An 18,303-nucleotide genomic window follows, 5' to 3' on the forward strand; every position below is an offset into this window, starting at 1 on the left:
AAAAAATAACCGGGCCTGGGTTGCGCCCACGGGCGCGAGCAAGGTTGTAAGTCCCAACGGCCGGTTCTTTCCTTCTCCTCTTCGTCCGTCGGAATCGATCTCACTAGATGTCCGCACGGCTCCTCTTCCTTCTCGGATTCCTCCTCCTCGTCGGCTCGATCCCGCCATCTTCTGGCGAGTCGCTAACGTGCCTCACCGTCTACCGGGAGGGCGGCGCCCCGGCCGTCTTCAAATCCGCGAAATGCCCCCGGTGGACCCTCCTCGCTGACGAACTCCGCCGATCGCCGCCTGAGTGCCAGGTGGCTATCCACCAGGGGAGGAGGCGATCCCAGGAGGACCGCGCCGTCTGCGCACTCGGCTTGCGAATCCCCTTCCTCGGTATCGATCCTTCAATTGCTTTCTTGATTGGATATTTTGATTGGATTCTAGTAGCTCTTGATTTTTTTTTTCCTTTTCTTGTGATTAATTCTTTGGATAACCTGGCTCTTGGCAAGATATTGATAAAATTAGCTTTCTCTAATGTGAAGCACGACGAATAATTTCATAATCCATTGTGGAACAATATGAGCATATGAGTAGCTTTGGATTCTTATAGCACCGATTTGAACCCCCCAGAATTGGGCTGGATGTTCTATAATGGCTTTTTGATTGGTAGTAATTCTGTGGCTGACTTAGTTCTTGGTAATGTAGTGACTCGATTGGCTTTCTTGAATGGTAATGGATCGGACACTGTGGGGTGAATAGTATTTTGTGGTAAAGGATGAAAAATATTTGATTTCCTTAAGCTGAAGGATGAAGAACGGTAACATTTGGAATCTTGAAAACCTAAAAAGTGGAGAAGAAACAGGAAAGTAGAATGTCATAATCTGTCCTTTAACTATATGAACTTGGGAGTAGATTTTGTTTCTTAGCATACGAATTGGAACCCAAGGATTAGACTGGATGTGTTATATTGGCTTTTTAATCGGTATTAGTTTCTTTTTATATATTTAAATTCTGCTGTGAACCAGGTTGTCCTCTACAGATTCCTATTTTTTCTCGTCATATCTTTATTTGGAAATTCATAAGCTCCTAAAAGTGAAGATGAAAGGTAGATTAGTGCTAAAAAACTAGGGATGGAGAAGAAACCTTACTGAAAATTGAAGAAAATGTATGTCATCCTGTGGATCATAATTTGTTGTTGAATAATATGAACTCGTGAGTAGTTTTCTCATTACGCTATGTAGTTGTGGTTGTTGCTTAATTATAACAATTAGGTTTTGATAGGAATAATTTATAATTTGAATTAAAATGAGATGATGGATGCTATACCTTTTTTGTTTCTGGATTTTTATTTGATAAACTTTTAATTGGACAGAAGGAAGAATGAGGATCAAGGAGGTTGATGTTGGCGTTGTAGCAGTCTTTGATGGTCATAATGGAGCTGAGGCCAGCGAAATGGCTTCCAGGCTTTTTCTGGAGTACTTCTTGCTACATGTGTATTTTCTCCTTGATGGTATATACTCTGTCAAGATAAAATCTAATGAGAGATTAGCATATAAGGAAGAGAATCTGCTCCATCAGGTGCATGATCTAGATAAAGGACAGAGCTTCAGTTATGTAACATGGGAAAGGTGGGTCCTTTGTTTTCCCTTATTGATTTGGTCTTCAAAGTTGTTAATTTATAAAATTTTATGTTTTGGTATTCTTCTATCAGCTCTTGGGGAATACCATGCAGTTCAGTGGGCTTTCTGTCTTGTGTAGATCTACAGTAATGAATAGATCATACAGCACTAAACGAGTTGTTGCTAGACTTTGCTTGAGCTACTCATCTATGAAATTCTACCCCACCTTCTAATATCTTAGAATACCCGTCGGTAATAGTCATTCCTCTTTAACAGTCGGCACTTACCATGTCAACAATGTATCGGCATGTAGTGGGGTGTCGCACAACACCCCTTCTAGTAGCAAAGATATTCGCCTTCGCCCTTTGCCTCCTACCGTCGTGGTTGCCTTTGCAGCTCATCATCGACCTTGTTGTCACTCACATCGGGGTTTCCTACCTCGAGGAAGAAGATGTCGCACATATGTCCCAGCTCGGATCCGCAACTTAAGTTTTTTTTTTTTTTCGACCCAACTCGACCTAGCCTATCCTTCTTCCTCCTCAAGGTAGGGCACCCCGATGCTAGTGACGCCTTCTTCCTCGAGCTGAGGCATGTGAGTAATGGACGACCACGAGCGAGATGGCGAGCACGATGACAAACTAGATGATAAGCGGCAAAGGCGAGTAGTCTCCCTTATATTTTTCTCTCCCTCTTGCCGCATGGCCTACAAGCGTTGCAGGATGTGTCATGCCGTGTCATGCCGGCCGATGGTCAACGTGGGCCGTGCCACATGCACAACCATCCCTAGTTAAGATTACCTTATTATTTCTACATGGATACTCTCCAACGATAATCTTTTTTTTTTGTGGCATTGAAGAAAAAGGTTTGTAATTCTAAACTACTGATGAAACCCTCTTCATCCTGTCTATCGCTATTTTTTCTCTCTGATAATAATATTGTTTACAGTAAATAATATCTTTTGATAAAAACTTGCTTGCATGCATAATTACATGCTACTTGACAGGTATTGGATGGTGGTTGTGGTGATTGCCAATTATTGGGAGCACGATGGCCGTGCCAGTGGCACGCCCCTTCTGTGCCAATGGCACGCATTTATAATATTTTTAATAAAATTTTAGGAGATTTAGAGATATTTTTGACAACGATGCCATGCCACCATCAAATAAGATCATTAGAGTAGGAAGTTATTAAGAAAATAAAAAGAGAAAAAGATAGAATAAGAAAGGCTACGATTGGGGAAGTTGAGAGAGAGAAGTGTTAAACACAATTGTGTTTAACATGACAATTTTAGAAATATTTAATGGATGGAAATAAAAAAAAAGACAAAAAAGAAATAAGATTATATTACAAAACATTATAATACATGATTTGATTGAAATTAAAGAATGACAAATGAAAATTAGGCATGAGTTGTTATTTCAATTTTAAAAAATGACAAATGAGTTGTCATTCCAAAAATAACAAATGAGTTATCATTTTATATTTATTTAATAATAATTATAGAAATTAAAGAATGACAAATGACAAATGATAAAAGTTAATTGATGATGATTGATGGAAATAAAAAAAAAAGTTAAAAAGATGGGTTCGACCTGTCATATCATGTTTGTTAAGAAAATTAATAAAGTTAATTTGATAAAGATTAATAAAAATAGGAAAAAAATTTAAAAAAAATGTCTCTACATTTGTATATGATCGGTACGAGGTCGCACTAGTCAACACAGGGGTGTGCCGCTGGCACACCTCGTGCCAAGTGCTGTGCCTCTACCAGCATGGCAAGTGCCAAGCGGCACGCCCCGTGCCAACCGGCATGGCCATCCATGATTGGGAGTGGGAAGAGTTGGGAATAGGCCTTTTAGTTTAGTTGAACGATAAATCTTAACCAATGGGAATGTTGTTTTCTAAAAATGAGGAAACTCCAAGATTCCCAAAATACATGTACCAAATATATGTACCATGTTGAGAAACTATGAAGTGCTGGATTAAGCTATGCTACTAAACAATAGTTATCCACAAAGCTAAATAAAATGTTCTAAGTTAAAAGAGTGAACCAACATTTGGACTTTTGGAGCATTAAAGTTAATAATTTGTCTTGTTAAATCTCATTCTCACTTGGGATATTAATACCTTTATGACCTGATATACAATGAAAACTAATGTGATAAGGTGAGGTTATGGTACTTTGATACTACATGGTGCATACAATCTTTCAGCATTATGCACCTCCATTAGTTGCTGTTGGTTCTTAATCGCATAATGTGGATTCACTGGATTGCATTATGCAAGAATAATTTCCAAAATGCAGTGAACGTTTCCTACTCTAAAATTACATTCTTCATCCATGATTATGTAAGTCGATATTATCTGCGGTATAGCTATTACATTCTTGTCTAATGATATATAGGTTGCTTTACTAATTTTGTCATCAGATGAAGAATTGTTTTGAAATGCAGGTCCAAGTGGATATCACCGACTATCTATGATGGGTCATTTCACATGGAGATACTAAAGGAATCGTTGTTGAGGACAATCCATGATATTGATTCAACATTCTCCAAGGAAAGTATTGATTTTCATTATCTAGAAGGTTTATTCTTTAGAATGCAACTCTGTATTTAAGAGAGAGGTGTTATCTTATCTAGTTTATGCAACTTATATGCAGGAAGCAATGCTGAACAATCTTGAATCTGGTTCTACAGCCACTGTAGTCCTTATAGCTGATGGTCAGATTTTAGCTGCTAATGTAGGTGACTCAAAGGCTCTTTTGTGCTCAGAAGATTTCGATCAAAAAGGTTGGCCTTCTGAATTAATTTTCAATTTTTTTAACAACATGAAGTTACTTCTGCATCATGGGAATAATTTGTGCTGTTACCTTGGTATTTATTGTGTATTTGGAAGATGAAATAAGGTAGAAGCTAAATAGCTGGAGTGAATACTTTCAAAAGTAGCACCAGTGGAAAAGCTCTATGAATTACCTCATGTATTGAATTATTGCCCATAATCACTCGCAGATTGTCATTCTGGGAGAACAGTAAAATGCACTTTATTTGTGAAACCGTGAATATCTAATTAAGCTTAGGGACTGCACTGTTTATTATGTCCTTGTGGACACTGTCGAGTCTTGATATTTATAACTCTATTTAGAGGAGGGAAAAAATTGGTTTACTTAATAATTTATGTTCTTTGTCGATGTTAACTCATTTGTAAGTACTCTTCTATTAAGTAGTTTAACACAGGCAAAGTGTAACTTAAGGTGAGCAGTCAAATCAGTCTTCATGAAATAACTCAATATATGCTTCTAAATAAGATGGAACGTATCAGCTTAAGAAAGCAAATAAAAGTACAATGTCTTCCATCTGTTATTGTCTCTGTCCTTCCTAGTAAGTGAGACTGTTGACTATTAAGGGGACTCATCTAGTAATAACTTTCATAGGAAACCCACACGCAATATGTGATATCCTTTATGACTCTAGCGTTTAATTAGCAGATATTCTTGAAGAGGAATCTTAGGTTCTGTAATCTTCCACCAAAGAACCTTAAAATCTCCATTATGACTCCCATCTGATTTGTGAATAATTTCAGTGAAGTGTTTTATGTGCAATTTTTCTACTTAAATGGTTTGAGGAAGAGTTACTATAAAATATGTGTGCAGGTAAATGGTCAGTGATGAAGAGAAGAAGAAGAAGAAAGAAATCTTCTATATTTTCTGATGACGAATCTGGGGACCCCGAATTAGCAAACTATGATGGACTGACATATAATGTGAAGGAACTGACAGAGGACCATCACCCTGATAGAGAAGATGAAAAAAACCGAGTTGAAGCTGCCGGAGGCTATGTTCTTGAGTGGGCTGGTGTCGTTCGAGTCAACGGTGAGCTAGCTTTATCTCGAGCGATCGGTGATGTGCCTTATAAACGGTAAGATTCTAGTCTGGTGTTGTTTAGTTTGATTTTTTTTTGTTTTTTCTTTCCCTTTCCTGAGAGTAAGTCAACATGTTTATTTTCAGTGTCAGTATGGTGCCTTCCTCTATGATTATGACATGAATTTTAACAAGCACGAAGTAAAAGTGATTAGATGTAGGATATATGAACCAATGGTACCAAACAGAAGTAACAAAAATTTTGTTACAAACTCTAGTCCATAAGAAAACCATACCGAAGCTTCTAAGCTTTGATTAGGGAATTCCATTGTGATAATAGAATCTAAATTTGTCTAAACATGACAGAAACTCAAAAAGTCAGATTGTCCAAGGCTGTATGAAGCATCTAACAATAGGAGATTACTTATGTTAACAATTTTGCAGAACATTTACAGTATTTAGCACTGAATTATAACCTTTATTTTAAGTGGATCAATTAATTCGAGCAGTAAGTCATAGGTTAGAAGTCCTAAAGGCTTGAGCATTTAAGATTATCCTCTAATAATTTTCTTTCCACTTTTGGTTGTTCTAGTTATGGTGTCATATCCACTCCTGAATTGACTGATTGGCAAGCTTTGTCAAGAAATGATAGTTATCTTGTTGCTGCATCTGATGGAGTCTTTGAGAAGATGACTACTCAAGAGGTCTGCGATCTCTTGTTGCATGAGAAACATAGAATGAGTGAAAATTCACCGTCCCTTCAGACCATAACAAACAGTTTTGCTGAGTCTATAGTAAAAACTGCCTTTCAAAGAGGCACAATGGACAACATAGCAGCTGTGGTTGTTCCTCTGGAAGCTCTTGGTTTTTCTGAAGCTATTGTGAAAGATTCGTATCACTATCAAGAGCAATCATTTGAGACATCTGTTTTTGGACTACATACTGTTTCATATGAAAGGAAATCAGGTAATCTCTGTCCGTTGCCTGACATTATTCAATTTGGCTATCTCCCTCTTTTTATTTTAATATTATTCATCTTCGTACTCCCCCTTTGTTCCCTTTGAAGATATGGCTAATAGTCATATCTGTTGTGCTTTTGAGTTTCTTCTGGTAGTGTCTCCATCTTGCTGCACAGGTTGTTTGCTTCGAAAGTTCTGGGTACATTTTGTTTACTCTTGCGATATTATTATACGCTCATAAAAGATCGGACTTTTGTGTGGTCCTTTTATGCTGGAAAGATTTTTCCGGACTTTATTATATTTTAAGAAATGTGAATGTAGCATAATTGGAAATTACAAGTCTGCAGATGTTGGCCAGCTCTAGATTGTGATTCACACATCTTCTAATCTGACGATATTTAAAAATGTTCCCAATCCTGTCCTTGCAGTGGTCTAGTTTAATATAGTGTATTTTGATATTTTCACTTAAGTTGTAGTGTGGTACCCTAATTATAATATTGTTTGAACTTTGAACTAATTTAAACCTTTAGTAGTTGGATTCATTTGACGGGCATATCTTGGTTGAACTTATGCATGATTAGTACATTTATTCAGCAAATCATATATAATTACAAATAACATTCTTTGGTGTATTTATAAATAACATTCTTTTGTGTATCTTTTTGTTTGAAATCAAAAGTTAAATGTCCAGTATGTCTCTTCCGAAATATTTCTTAAAGGATCTTTGGAATCAGTAGGGAACATGTTTCTGGTTTACAATGGAATTCTGGAGAACCATTTGCTTTGCTGTTTTGTTGATGGAGTAAATACATAAGAGAACCATTTGGTTAGTCTTAGTATGACAGTAAGGTTTGATAAGGGGTTATGAGTTCATTTTTGGGTAGGTCACAGCCCCATGCCCTTGGATGCCATTTTCTTATAGTTGTATATATCTCTTATGGTTAATCTCTCATAGATCAAGATGTTTCTGTGGATTTAAAATGAGATAAATTTTGGATATTCTTAAATTTGTAAAAATTGGAGACCTTAACCACTTAGTTTTGTATCCTTTTAAGTTGTCAAGCAGCTTTGCGTAATATATTCTGTCCAGTTGTTCATTAAAGATGGCATTTGTAGGTCTCTAAAAGTATGTTGAACTCTGTCCCTGATTAGAGTTGTGACGTTTCGTAGTGGCATGACAGATTGTTTGGTCTTCAACTTCTTGCTGACTTGAGAATACAAATCACCTTTTACATCTTGTTAACAGAAATGAAGACCATAATGTTGAGATATGCTCTGTTGAGTTAGTTCCATAATTCCCAGAACATAGGCGTTACACGCTGCTTGATTTTATCTAATCCTTACACTAGAAATAAATGAAAAATAAATAGAGGTAATTTCTTGGGGATGACTATCCATGTTGATAAGACTTACTCTCTTCAAAATCAGTGTTTTTGGCAATGTTTATATATATTTTTTTAAACGAGATTTGTATTGCTACTTATAAGGATCATTCTCTGCAATGTCATTCTAAAGTGCTACTTAAAAAGAGTCATTCTCTGCACTGCAAATGAGATATAAACTCTGGCAACATTTTGGACTTAAGACAAGAGATCACTATGACCAACTTTTAACACATTCAATGCAATTTAATTATATTTGACAGCTTCTTTATGAGACTTCTGAACCTTCCTTTTAATTAGGCGGATTTTCATCTTACATAATTTGAAGGAATTACTTGTGTAAATAAATCACTCTGGAGCAACTTCTCACTTCTACACGTTCAGTCTGAGATATGTAAACTTGGCTCGTAGTCATACAGTTGCTGATTTTTTTTTACACTAGGTGCTTATCTTACAAATTATTTATTTCTTATTTAAACCTTCATAAAAGTTGTCCTTATTGTCTTTATCTTTTGTGATTTTCATTTGCACAAGATCAATCAATCTACAGGTCCATTACTTTGACTTTAAAGTTGTCAACTTTAAGTTCTTGCATTTTCTCTGCACTACAGTGACTACACGGAATTATCGAGATCCTCTTATAGCTATTATTGTTTCTTCATTGTCCCTATAGTTGCATGACATTGACTTATTTGGCATTTTGTAACTTACTAATTTTTCTCCTGTGATTTGGTAACTTTTATAGTTGGTTCTTAACTTCTTATACCCACCTCTTTCTGAATTGTCTCATACCCTTCAAACTACAAACTTCAAACTACAAACTTCAAAGAGCTTCTTGAGTACACAAGTGCGTAGTGTAAAACATAAAAGTTTTCAGGTCCATGATTCAATTAGCTTTGTCATCCAAGAGTTTCCCAAATTTTAGTTTTGCATGATTTAAATTCAATTCTAAAGTTCCTATTCATTCATGACATGTGAATATTTTTTTTTTACCTGCATGTACTATCTTAGTGAAATCTCCTTTCATGACAATCTACTCAACATTGACACGTCTTAATGTATGTTCCAATGTGGCCAGCTAATGATGCCATCAGTTCAAGTCTTTTAGCAATGGAGTATTTCAACCATATGACAGAAAAATTTCAGCGGCTCTTGGTAAGAGGGAAATTCTAGCAATTGTACTACCACATTCTTCTTTTATTTATTATCTGCTAAGTGCTAACCAGTTTGTTAAATTTTAAGGAGATGACTGGGCACTTCATGTTGAATTACTTTTCCTTCTTGTTCTGGATATAGGTTGAAGCAAGACTTAAGAGATTAGGTTGTTTCTATCTGTCTGAGAATCTCAATCAGGAGACAGACTATATTTTCCGAGCCCCGGATATATACCAGACTGATGATGTGCATGACTTCCATCACATGTCAACTGGACCTGCTATGTCTTACCATAGTAAGTTTCTTACCTGGTTTATTCTGATTTTCTGACATTAATGTCAGAAGCTGTCTTGGCATTTACTTTCTACCCAATATGTTGTGTTTAGTTTATCAGAAAAGTTACTGCAGAAAATGTTGTCTTACTAATTTATGTCCTTCAGTTGACAGGATTATTCTAAACTTTGAGGTCAGAATATTAATTTTCCTTTTGGGCGAATAATGAATTATGTTTTTGTAGATTGTTGACTCAAAATTTATTTGTTCCATGTTTGTCAACAATATAGTGGGAGAGCAATTTCCTCAAAGGAATCTTTGTACATGCAACCTTGAGAGGTTGAGAATGGATTAAGACATTTTTCTCGATGGCAATACTCGAATGCATTTTTCTTTAATGTCATGTTAAATTTTGTTGTGCAAAATGAAATCCTTTTCTCTGTCAAATTGATATACATAACTACCTTTTTGTAAATTCAGATTATCCTTGATGTAGGGCAATGATATAAAGAAGACAAATTTGTGGAATCAACCTATGGAGTGTTGAAATCCATTAATAACCCACTGAATCCACCAATGGGGTGTTGGAATTCACCAAAGAGAAACAATGATAATCTCAAAATATTCATTAACCTCAAATAAGATAATAACAAGCCTTCATATAGGCAAACCGTAAAAAAGATAAATAGACTAAATCACTAAAATACTTCTACATGAAAAGACCAAAGTGCCAAAAGAATAAAACATAAAGACTATCTCTCTTATAATCTGTCACCAACTAAAGTGTCAATAGGTGGCCTGCGACTGCACACTCCTCTGATTGATGATCTAGGACTGATGTTTTTACCAATCCTGTTCTCCTATGGAGTAGTTTATACGCACTAGCGATACGAGAAAAAAAAAAGATGTCGTAGAATCAGTCTTAGTAATTTTCTTCACTAGGTCATTGTCAGGTCTTCCCTCTAATTGTGACCCCTTTTTTCTAAAAAAATTGAGTTGATTTCTCAGAAATGATGTATATGTTATTTTGTTGTTTCTTTTTTGGTTCCATCTTTCATTATGTTAGAAAATATCCTTGTTTTCCTGCAAAATTTTATATGGCTATAACCCACTGGTTCTTATGTACTACATCATTATATAGCTTTCTATACTTTCCCCCAGAAGGTTATGCTCTATAATATGCTTTAACTGCCGTTGCCTTCATTTCAGTTCGACTGAGAAAGTGAGGAATACTGAAATAGTTCTATATTAGCTGTGTATTGTTGTCTCATTTCTTCTGGGAAGGATTATAACTTTACCAACAATGTTCAGGCGAAGGGCCTCTATTGCTCTATAAGGAAAAGAAGTTCTGCTGGTATTTTGGTTTTCAAAATGAAGAAAAAGGCCAGTGCACTAGTCCTGAAGTTTTTGCTAAGTATCTTGGGTTGCTTGATTCCCTTCCTTATAATGGTAACAGATCCAACACTTCAGATTCAGTTGGTTACAAAATACCAGATTTCAGGTACTGTCTCTATCTACGTAGTAACTTATTAAGAACTAGATGACTTTTAGTGAACCTACATCAGTATTTGTATAACACTTTATAAGATTGTATGTGACTTTGTGGGTTGAGAGTGCAGCAGATATTCCATATAGAAAATGCAATATGGACAAGTGCAGAGCAAGGACTTTTTTCCCCTCTTTTGTTTGGGGTGGGGGGAGGGGGAGGATAAAGTTCACCTTGAGAAAGAAAAGGGAAGCTAATGCGTTATGCTTTTCCAGAGCCAGAAACGACATGTTTTCATGAAATAATAGAATAGAAGGTGGTCTTGATTTTTCTTGTTTTCTGCTAATTAGAGCTAGATGAAATACAAACTATTTGTGAAGATTTTCAGAAATTGCAATAACGAGATATATAGTGATTTTAGAAAAAAAAAGAGTACTAAGTATAACAAGTGACTTTATCAATGTGTTTGACTTTAAAATCCTACATAGACTTATAATCAATCAGAAACATATATACAACTTATTGCTACATTTAGAAGGAGAAGGCATAGTAATTATCAACGTATGTTCTCAAAGGCAGTTTGTTGATTTTCCTGTCACATTTAGTGGATCGCACATGCCTAAGCTATTATATGTAGTTATAGGAACAATTGCACTATGCTCTATCTCAGTAATGATAGATTTCCATAGGAAGTATGTAATTTGATGATAATATAATTTCATTGTCACTTAGAAAAACGTGTTGTACAGTCGTACACATTAACTTATGTTATTGCATTTCAAATGTTATCTTTATGTCTAATGGTACTGAGACTTGGGCATGAGAATCCTCAGCCCAAAAATTGGATATTGTACAATGACTCACACGGCATGTGAAAGGTCATGGATGCTAGAACTGATTAAGAGTTTCTTTAAAATATCATTTAGACTATTCTTTGAACCAAACTATCAAATATGTAGTAAGGCCAAATAAGTACCTCATGAACTCTTTACAAATTTCACAGGACATCATCTGTTATATTAAGGTTGTGTGTCATTGGAATGAGACAAGGGGATATGTGAACCTTGACTCACCTAGCTTATCTGTGGTCTTCTTATGCTATCACTATGGTATAAAGTTGCGGCTGACACCCACCTCGAGACTGGTAACTGATAAGATCACTAGTTTCCGGGAGGTTTCAACCAAGTTCGCTGGTTTTGGTAGCTGCCTAGCCAGTCTGACTGTTTCAGTCACTGGTTTCAATTATTTCACCTGTTTGCCAAAACTGACTATTTCTATAATTTCAAGTCAGTTTTGGATTTTTCCGTCTTCAAGAACGCATCATAATTCTAATTTTTAAACCAAAAGGCTAATTATTGGTCTCAATTCTTTACATATATTTAAGATTAATATATTTGACCTGGAGACAGTAAACATCGAGTGGGATATGAACTCCAGCAGCAACCCAAGGTGTATACAGTATTCACTAACCCCCACACCAACCCCCCCTTTTACCCTTTAACTTTGTGTGGCTGTACTGAAGTCTCTGCCAGCAATGGTTGTACATAAGAGGCAGCAGATAATTCCTGGTATTATTTTGAAGTTTCTAAAGTCCCTGGATTTTTAATTTTCCTACCAGTGGTGTAATCATAATTAGGATAGCACTTGTCACAACTGCTACACTTGTCTATTCTATATTGTTCCATACTCCCATCTGTGCAATCAGCTCTTTCAGCATAGTACTGCTGACTTTTTAGTTCTGATTATTGTTGCTACACTTTCCCTTACAATATTTCTTTATCCTGTTCTCCTTTTTAACTTAGATATAAACTGAAGAGGAAGTATGACCGTGGATCCTATGGTGAAGTTTGGCTAGCATTTCATTGGAATTGCTCTCAAGATGGCAATGCCCATGAAAATTTGTCTCATTTTTCTAGCAGTCTACATCTAGATCCTTGTAACTGCAACATGAGTAAATGCAGTATTGGAAATTCCAGTACTGATTCAACGGATGGTGACTTATTTATATTGAAGCGCATAATGGTAAGTTGGATAATCTTTTTTTTATATATACATTTAGACATTTAGTACCTTTGTTTCCTGCATGTTTGTGTGTGCTTTAATAATAGGAAATTTCATGCTTATTCTTTGAAAATGAACATTTGTTAAAGAGTAATGGTTTTACTTCTCCATTATCATTAAGGAAATTGTTTTCTCCTTTTCTTCAAAGCTTTTCTTTTGACTTGCCCTTTAGGCCTTTACATCAACTCAACATTTCCAGATAATTCGAGAAGATTCTTCTAGAATCGCAAGAAAAAGGAAGAAGCGTAGAATGTGCCAGATAATATGATATTCCAGTTGCATTTGCAATAAAGAAGTTAATCCAACTTCTAACTGGAGCAAGATCAATTAGGTAGAATTCATCTTTTTCAAACATATGATTTAGGCTAAGGATTACTGCTTTCTTTTAGATTGGATCTATAGTGACCATGCATTTTCTCTAGCGAATCTTATACTACTGTATCCATCAACCACCATATTGCATTTTCTCATTTTTATTGGTCTATTAAGGGTATAGTATACTTTTCCATCTTCTAAACTTCAATCGGAACATGAATATGGAATGTTTTTCTCTACTATTTGACGTTTTAATGTAGACAACAAATAATTGGGGAGAGAGAGATGGCTGAAAAGAGAGAGTGAAAATCAAGAGAATTTAATTAGGATTTAGAGCAACCATTAAAATCAGGCCAACATATCTGGCAAATTGACTGACAAATTTTCTTTTGTTTGGTCGTTTTTGTGCTCATGCCTAACAATTTCAGGAAGGACTTATCTTATCTACCAATTATCAACCTTCAATCCAATTGTAATTTTTGGATTAGAGGAGGTTACATTGAGAACTTGCCATTATTAATTGCCTTTTGGATTACTTTTTTTATGCTTTAGAGGTTTTGGAAATTGGAACTACATTGTGTTATTTATGTGTTCGTTGATACTGAGAAGATTTGTTTACGTATGACTTCAGCTTCCATACCATCTCTCATTCTTTTCTTAACACTATTTGTCAATGGGCATACATATTATTATGTAGAAAGCAATATAAATATATAATAACTTAATTAGTGGTATTGACTATTGAGTCTATGAAACGCAAATTTATTTGCTTGTTTGGCAATGCCTAGGGAGTATTCTTATTCATTAGACAAAAATAACTCACCAATATCTCATTTTCTATTTTCTGATAAATCATGTATTGGGATATAAAAGCTTCTTGTACCCTACAGGGCTACAGTAGGAGTAACTTTCTCATTTTTAAGATTACATTATCTATGCTAATACTTTTTTATGGTACTTGCTTTTCTGGTCAGTGACACAGGTACTTGGTTGAAATCTTGCATGTCTTCTTTTTATGGAATCTGAAATGGATTCATTTTTATCAGCTTATTGAAAGATAATTTCCTTCTAGTAAAATTTTTACTTCAATTTTTTGAAGGATGCTAACTATTGCTATTGTGTCAGGTAGAGAGAGGAACTGCTGCATATTTAAGTGGACTGCGTGAGAAGTATTTTGGTGAAATTTTCTTAAATGCTTCTATTTCTCTTGGAGGCTTGGTGGTTGCAGAATCATTTACAGACTTCGCAATGGATGGACAGTTCAATTCTTCTTATTTACTGAAGAAGAATATATCAGATGATCAGATGGAATTTATCTTCAACTCCACAGATGAATTCACAAAGAATTTCAGAACAACATATGTTAAATGTGGAGGCCTAAATCATATAGCTAGGTTTGTAGAATCTTTTGAGTCAGAATCAAAAGAAATATGGCTCGTCTTCCAGAACGAAGGTGTCTCACTGTCTAAACTGATATATACAGCCGAAGAAACAAAGTTGGTCACAGGCGATGTCAGGGATGAAAAGGTCAGATATATCCAAATATTACGTCCATCAACATGGTGGTATTGGTTGAGGACAACAGAAGCAGGGAAAAAGGAAATGCAAAATCTTATTTGGCAGCTGGTATGTATACCCAGTTCTTTGGTGTTTTTGGCATCTTCTGTGTTCCAAGCAGTTGCTTTTCTTAGAATTAATTCTTTTCTGGTATAGAGGATGACTCACATATGATGTAGGAAGAGAAAATCAATTAGGAAACTGCCACTAGAACACAGAAAACAGGCAAGTGATACAGGAGTAAACACAGAAAGGCTCAACTTTTATATTCAAAACTTGGAAAATTTATTTGTAATCCCCAACAGAATAGGGCACATCTCTATCAGTCTATCTTATTGGTCTATGAACCATGACGGTCAGGTGCACAAGCAGAAAGAGACAACTTTATTCTATTTGTTGCCAACACATTGAGGTCCTGCTCTGACTTGATGACTGGCTAAGGAATGCTCGGCTTGAAGAAGGGCTTGGAGATTTTCCTTACCAGTTTGTCTGTTCCAATACACCTAGAAAATGCTTGAAACTATGTTTGAATTGAAACTAAGATTTTTATCCAAGTTCTTACATTCTAATCTAAATTGAAAATGGTACCTCTATAGAAAATCATTGGGCTTGTAGATTTTAAGCATGAATTCCTTTTTCCTCTCATCATGCTATAGAATAGTGGAAAATTGATGCTTTGGGCCACAATAATGATATGGTAGTGTATGGCTATATGCTCCTCTAGACCTTGGTTACTTCATAGTTAATCATATAAGTATTAACACCTATACTGTGGCTACTCTTTTTCCTTTTCCCTTGAGGTAGCTGATGGCTCTAAAGGCATGTCATGACCGCAACATTACTCATAGAGACATTAAGCCAGGTATAGTTGTCATGCCCTTCTCTCCAGGTTTTCTTGCTTCAGTAGTGTCACAATCTGAGGCATCAAAGGCCATGCTAACGTACCTTTTTTCCTGGTATTGAAGAAAACATGATAGTATGTTTTGAAGATGTGGAAACTGGAAGATGCTTAAGAGAGATTCCAAGTGGGGGAAAGGAAAATCATTTGAACATGTACTTCATTCTCCTATTTCCTGATATTCTTATTTTTACTTTTTATGAGTTGCTTATGAAGCTTTGTTGATTGATTGGAGGAGAGATTTTTGAATTGTTAATATATAGTGATACAAAAGGTGGATTTATTTCATTTTAATAATATGTTGATATGTCATTTGGAATTGATTCTTTGCCTTGTTGCAATTACAAGTTTAAGCATTAAGTAAATGTTTTATAGTTCTGTTAGAGAAAAATCATCAACAAACTATATATGTTCATACTTCATAGATCATCTGAAACTGTCTTCTACTATGTATTGATTATTCACTTATCTGAGTTGTAAAGTGTAATCTATAGATGTCAGATAATCATGTCTACATCAGATGTATACATTGGGCTTTTATTTGACAGTTGGAGTATTCACCTTATAATAATTTTTTACCATTCACTAATACTTTATGCCATCTATTTGAAAATCAAAGCTATGAAGGAGGAACATAATGTCCTTTTGTTTCTCCAACTATAAGTTCAGTAGAGCGAAAGGAAATGGTTGCTGAGCTTTGATACATTATTTTTGTGACATTATGTACTTTAGAAGTATCTAAAGATTAAACTTAATGAATTTCAATTTGACATCCTTAAAACTTTGTATAGAGTATAGACTGTAATGACTAATTATCCATGCGGTTTCCAGAAATTTCATAAGACTTCTGGTGATGTGATTGTTGTATGCTTTACATTCTCTTCTAGTAACTTGGTATGCTTGAATTCTTTCTAAAGTTGATGATTTGTTTTACATCTTTTTTGCGTTGCTAGGCGCATTATTGACTTTGGAAGTGCCATTGATGATTTCACCATGAAGCATCTATATGGATCTGGGCCAACCAGGTAGGAAACATTTTTCTTCATTTGGTGATTACACGTAGGAAGTCCCTTTGCTATTTGGAAGGCTGGTCCATTTCATTCTCTGCATATAGAAATATTTTGTGGTCACTTATTTTAGTTGTTTGCCTTTCGAGTTATTCCACTATCAATATGTAAGAGGATTCTATTGCACGTCACGTTTTACTGGCTATGATTTCTATTGGAATACTACTCCTGTCCATACCCTAGATACGAGGAAGTAGAAAGAAAAAATATAGCACTTAAGATCATTACATTAGAAAGAGCTGAATGTAAGAAAAGAATCCATATGATAGATGATGTTATCAAACTTGCCATTCCATACCGAATTTAACAGATCCATGCTTGATACCTGTTATGGACATAACATGTAAAATATTATTGGCCTTCATGACCAAGATGTCCTCATATAATGACATTGATCAGCATTAAGCCAAAAACTTCACCATGTTGAGTTCCTGTTGACATTTTTTGTGACTTAATGGAATTCTATCTCAGGTTTTTTTTTTGTTATTTTTTTACAAGATCCGAGCAGACATTTGAGTACACTCCTCCAGAAGCTCTACTAAATGCAAACTGGTTTCAGGTGCCAAAAGGTGGAAGACTAAAGTATGTCATTTTCTTTTATTTTGATTTGGAATATCTGATTTCACTTAACTCATCAGTATTTAATTCTTCCAGAATTGCTGATTCCATAATCCTGTTTCTTTTATGGGTTTGTGGCTAGTATGAACAATTATATATTGCACTTGATTTATTTCTTCCTATTCACTTTTTCATAAATTGGACTATCTACCTTCATGATCATTTTTTCATCTTTTTGGCAGGTATGATATGTGGAGTGTGGGAGTTGTGATGCTAGAGTTGATCTTAGGTTCGCCACATGTTTTTCAGATAGATGATCGTACCCGTGCTCTAATGGACCAGCATCTTGATGGCTGGAGTGAGCATACAAAGGAGCTTGCGTACAAGTAAGATATTAATTTTGTGGAATTTTATAAATGATCTGCTTTTTAATATATTTTGCTAGCAGTGATAACATAGTATGAATAGTTATTTTTAAGCTATATATTGCCTACAAGTGTGCAATTGTTTGGAGTACTGGTTCAGCTATAGCTGTAAGTGTAACTGTTTAAACAGAACTTCTAAGGCAAATCCGGTGAGAGATAAGGCTTAAGAGAGAAGGTTGTCCACCCCTACACACAAAATCCCACTCTCCTCTGTCTCACTCAAGTGATCTGGTGCTGAGGCAGTGCCACTTGTCTCACCATTGGGAGGAACAGCAGCGTGAGATGAGAGTGGAACTTGTCTTGCTTCATTCTGTGATCTTTTTTCAGTCTTCTTTTGGGTTGGATGAAATTCATTCTCTTCTATGGGCCATGGTACTGGTTGTCCTGTCTTCAATCCGTCGTTCTTCTGTCTGAGGAAAAGGCAAATCAAAGATGAGGGAAGACAAGAACACTCTTGCTCAACAAAATGCAACTATTTAGAAGATCAAGTTCATGATCAGGAAGACCATCAAAGTCTTTATTTCCTTTGTTCATGCCTTATTACTCCCAATATTGAGTAACTGCTTTACACGTTCACCAACTTTTATCTACTATGTTATGAGATTGTAGAATTTAATTATTTGACTCAAATTTTCTTGGTATGTTATCTAGCTAGCTGATGATGTTATCTGATCGTTTCATATAAGAAAATTACTTATTGATGG

The 18,303-nt window shown here is 35.5% G+C and overlaps 1 protein-coding gene across 7 annotated transcripts in view; it reads left to right on the plus strand.

Annotated features, from left to right (window-relative positions):
* LOC140774609 (uncharacterized) overlaps nucleotides 1-18,303 on the plus strand; it is a 24,782-nt gene continuing 6,479 nt past the window's right edge. For 4 of the 7 annotated variants that reach the window (XM_073117674.1, XM_073117677.1, XM_073117675.1 and 1 more), the window contains exons 1-16: nucleotides 1-378; nucleotides 1,358-1,613; nucleotides 4,058-4,167; nucleotides 4,271-4,396; nucleotides 5,257-5,521; nucleotides 6,056-6,429; nucleotides 8,883-8,959; nucleotides 9,101-9,254; nucleotides 10,544-10,733; nucleotides 12,521-12,740; nucleotides 14,220-14,720; nucleotides 15,456-15,513; nucleotides 15,617-15,704; nucleotides 16,503-16,574; nucleotides 17,115-17,198; nucleotides 17,417-17,560. In XM_073117674.1, the coding sequence (XP_072973775.1) occupies nucleotides 108-378; nucleotides 1,358-1,613; nucleotides 4,058-4,167; nucleotides 4,271-4,396; nucleotides 5,257-5,521; nucleotides 6,056-6,429; nucleotides 8,883-8,959; nucleotides 9,101-9,254; nucleotides 10,544-10,733; nucleotides 12,521-12,740; nucleotides 14,220-14,720; nucleotides 15,456-15,513; nucleotides 15,617-15,704; nucleotides 16,503-16,574; nucleotides 17,115-17,198; nucleotides 17,417-17,560 (2,990 nt within the window). In that variant the 5' untranslated portion in view covers nucleotides 1-107. Of the gene's footprint in view, nucleotides 379-1,357; nucleotides 1,614-4,057; nucleotides 4,168-4,270; nucleotides 4,397-5,256; nucleotides 5,522-6,055; nucleotides 6,430-8,882; nucleotides 8,960-9,100; nucleotides 9,255-10,543; nucleotides 10,734-12,520; nucleotides 12,741-14,219; nucleotides 14,721-15,455; nucleotides 15,514-15,616; nucleotides 15,705-16,502; nucleotides 16,575-17,114; nucleotides 17,199-17,416; nucleotides 17,561-17,729; nucleotides 18,300-18,303 lie in introns of those variants that run through there. The other 3 variants (XM_073117676.1, XM_073117681.1, XM_073117678.1) reach the window with 2 other exon arrangements.

This window comes from Typha angustifolia, chromosome 13 (genome assembly GCF_048772165.1).
Source record: "Typha angustifolia cultivar Huaian chromosome 13, ASM4877216v1, whole genome shotgun sequence".
Classification (NCBI taxonomy): domain Eukaryota; kingdom Viridiplantae; phylum Streptophyta; class Magnoliopsida; order Poales; family Typhaceae; genus Typha; species Typha angustifolia.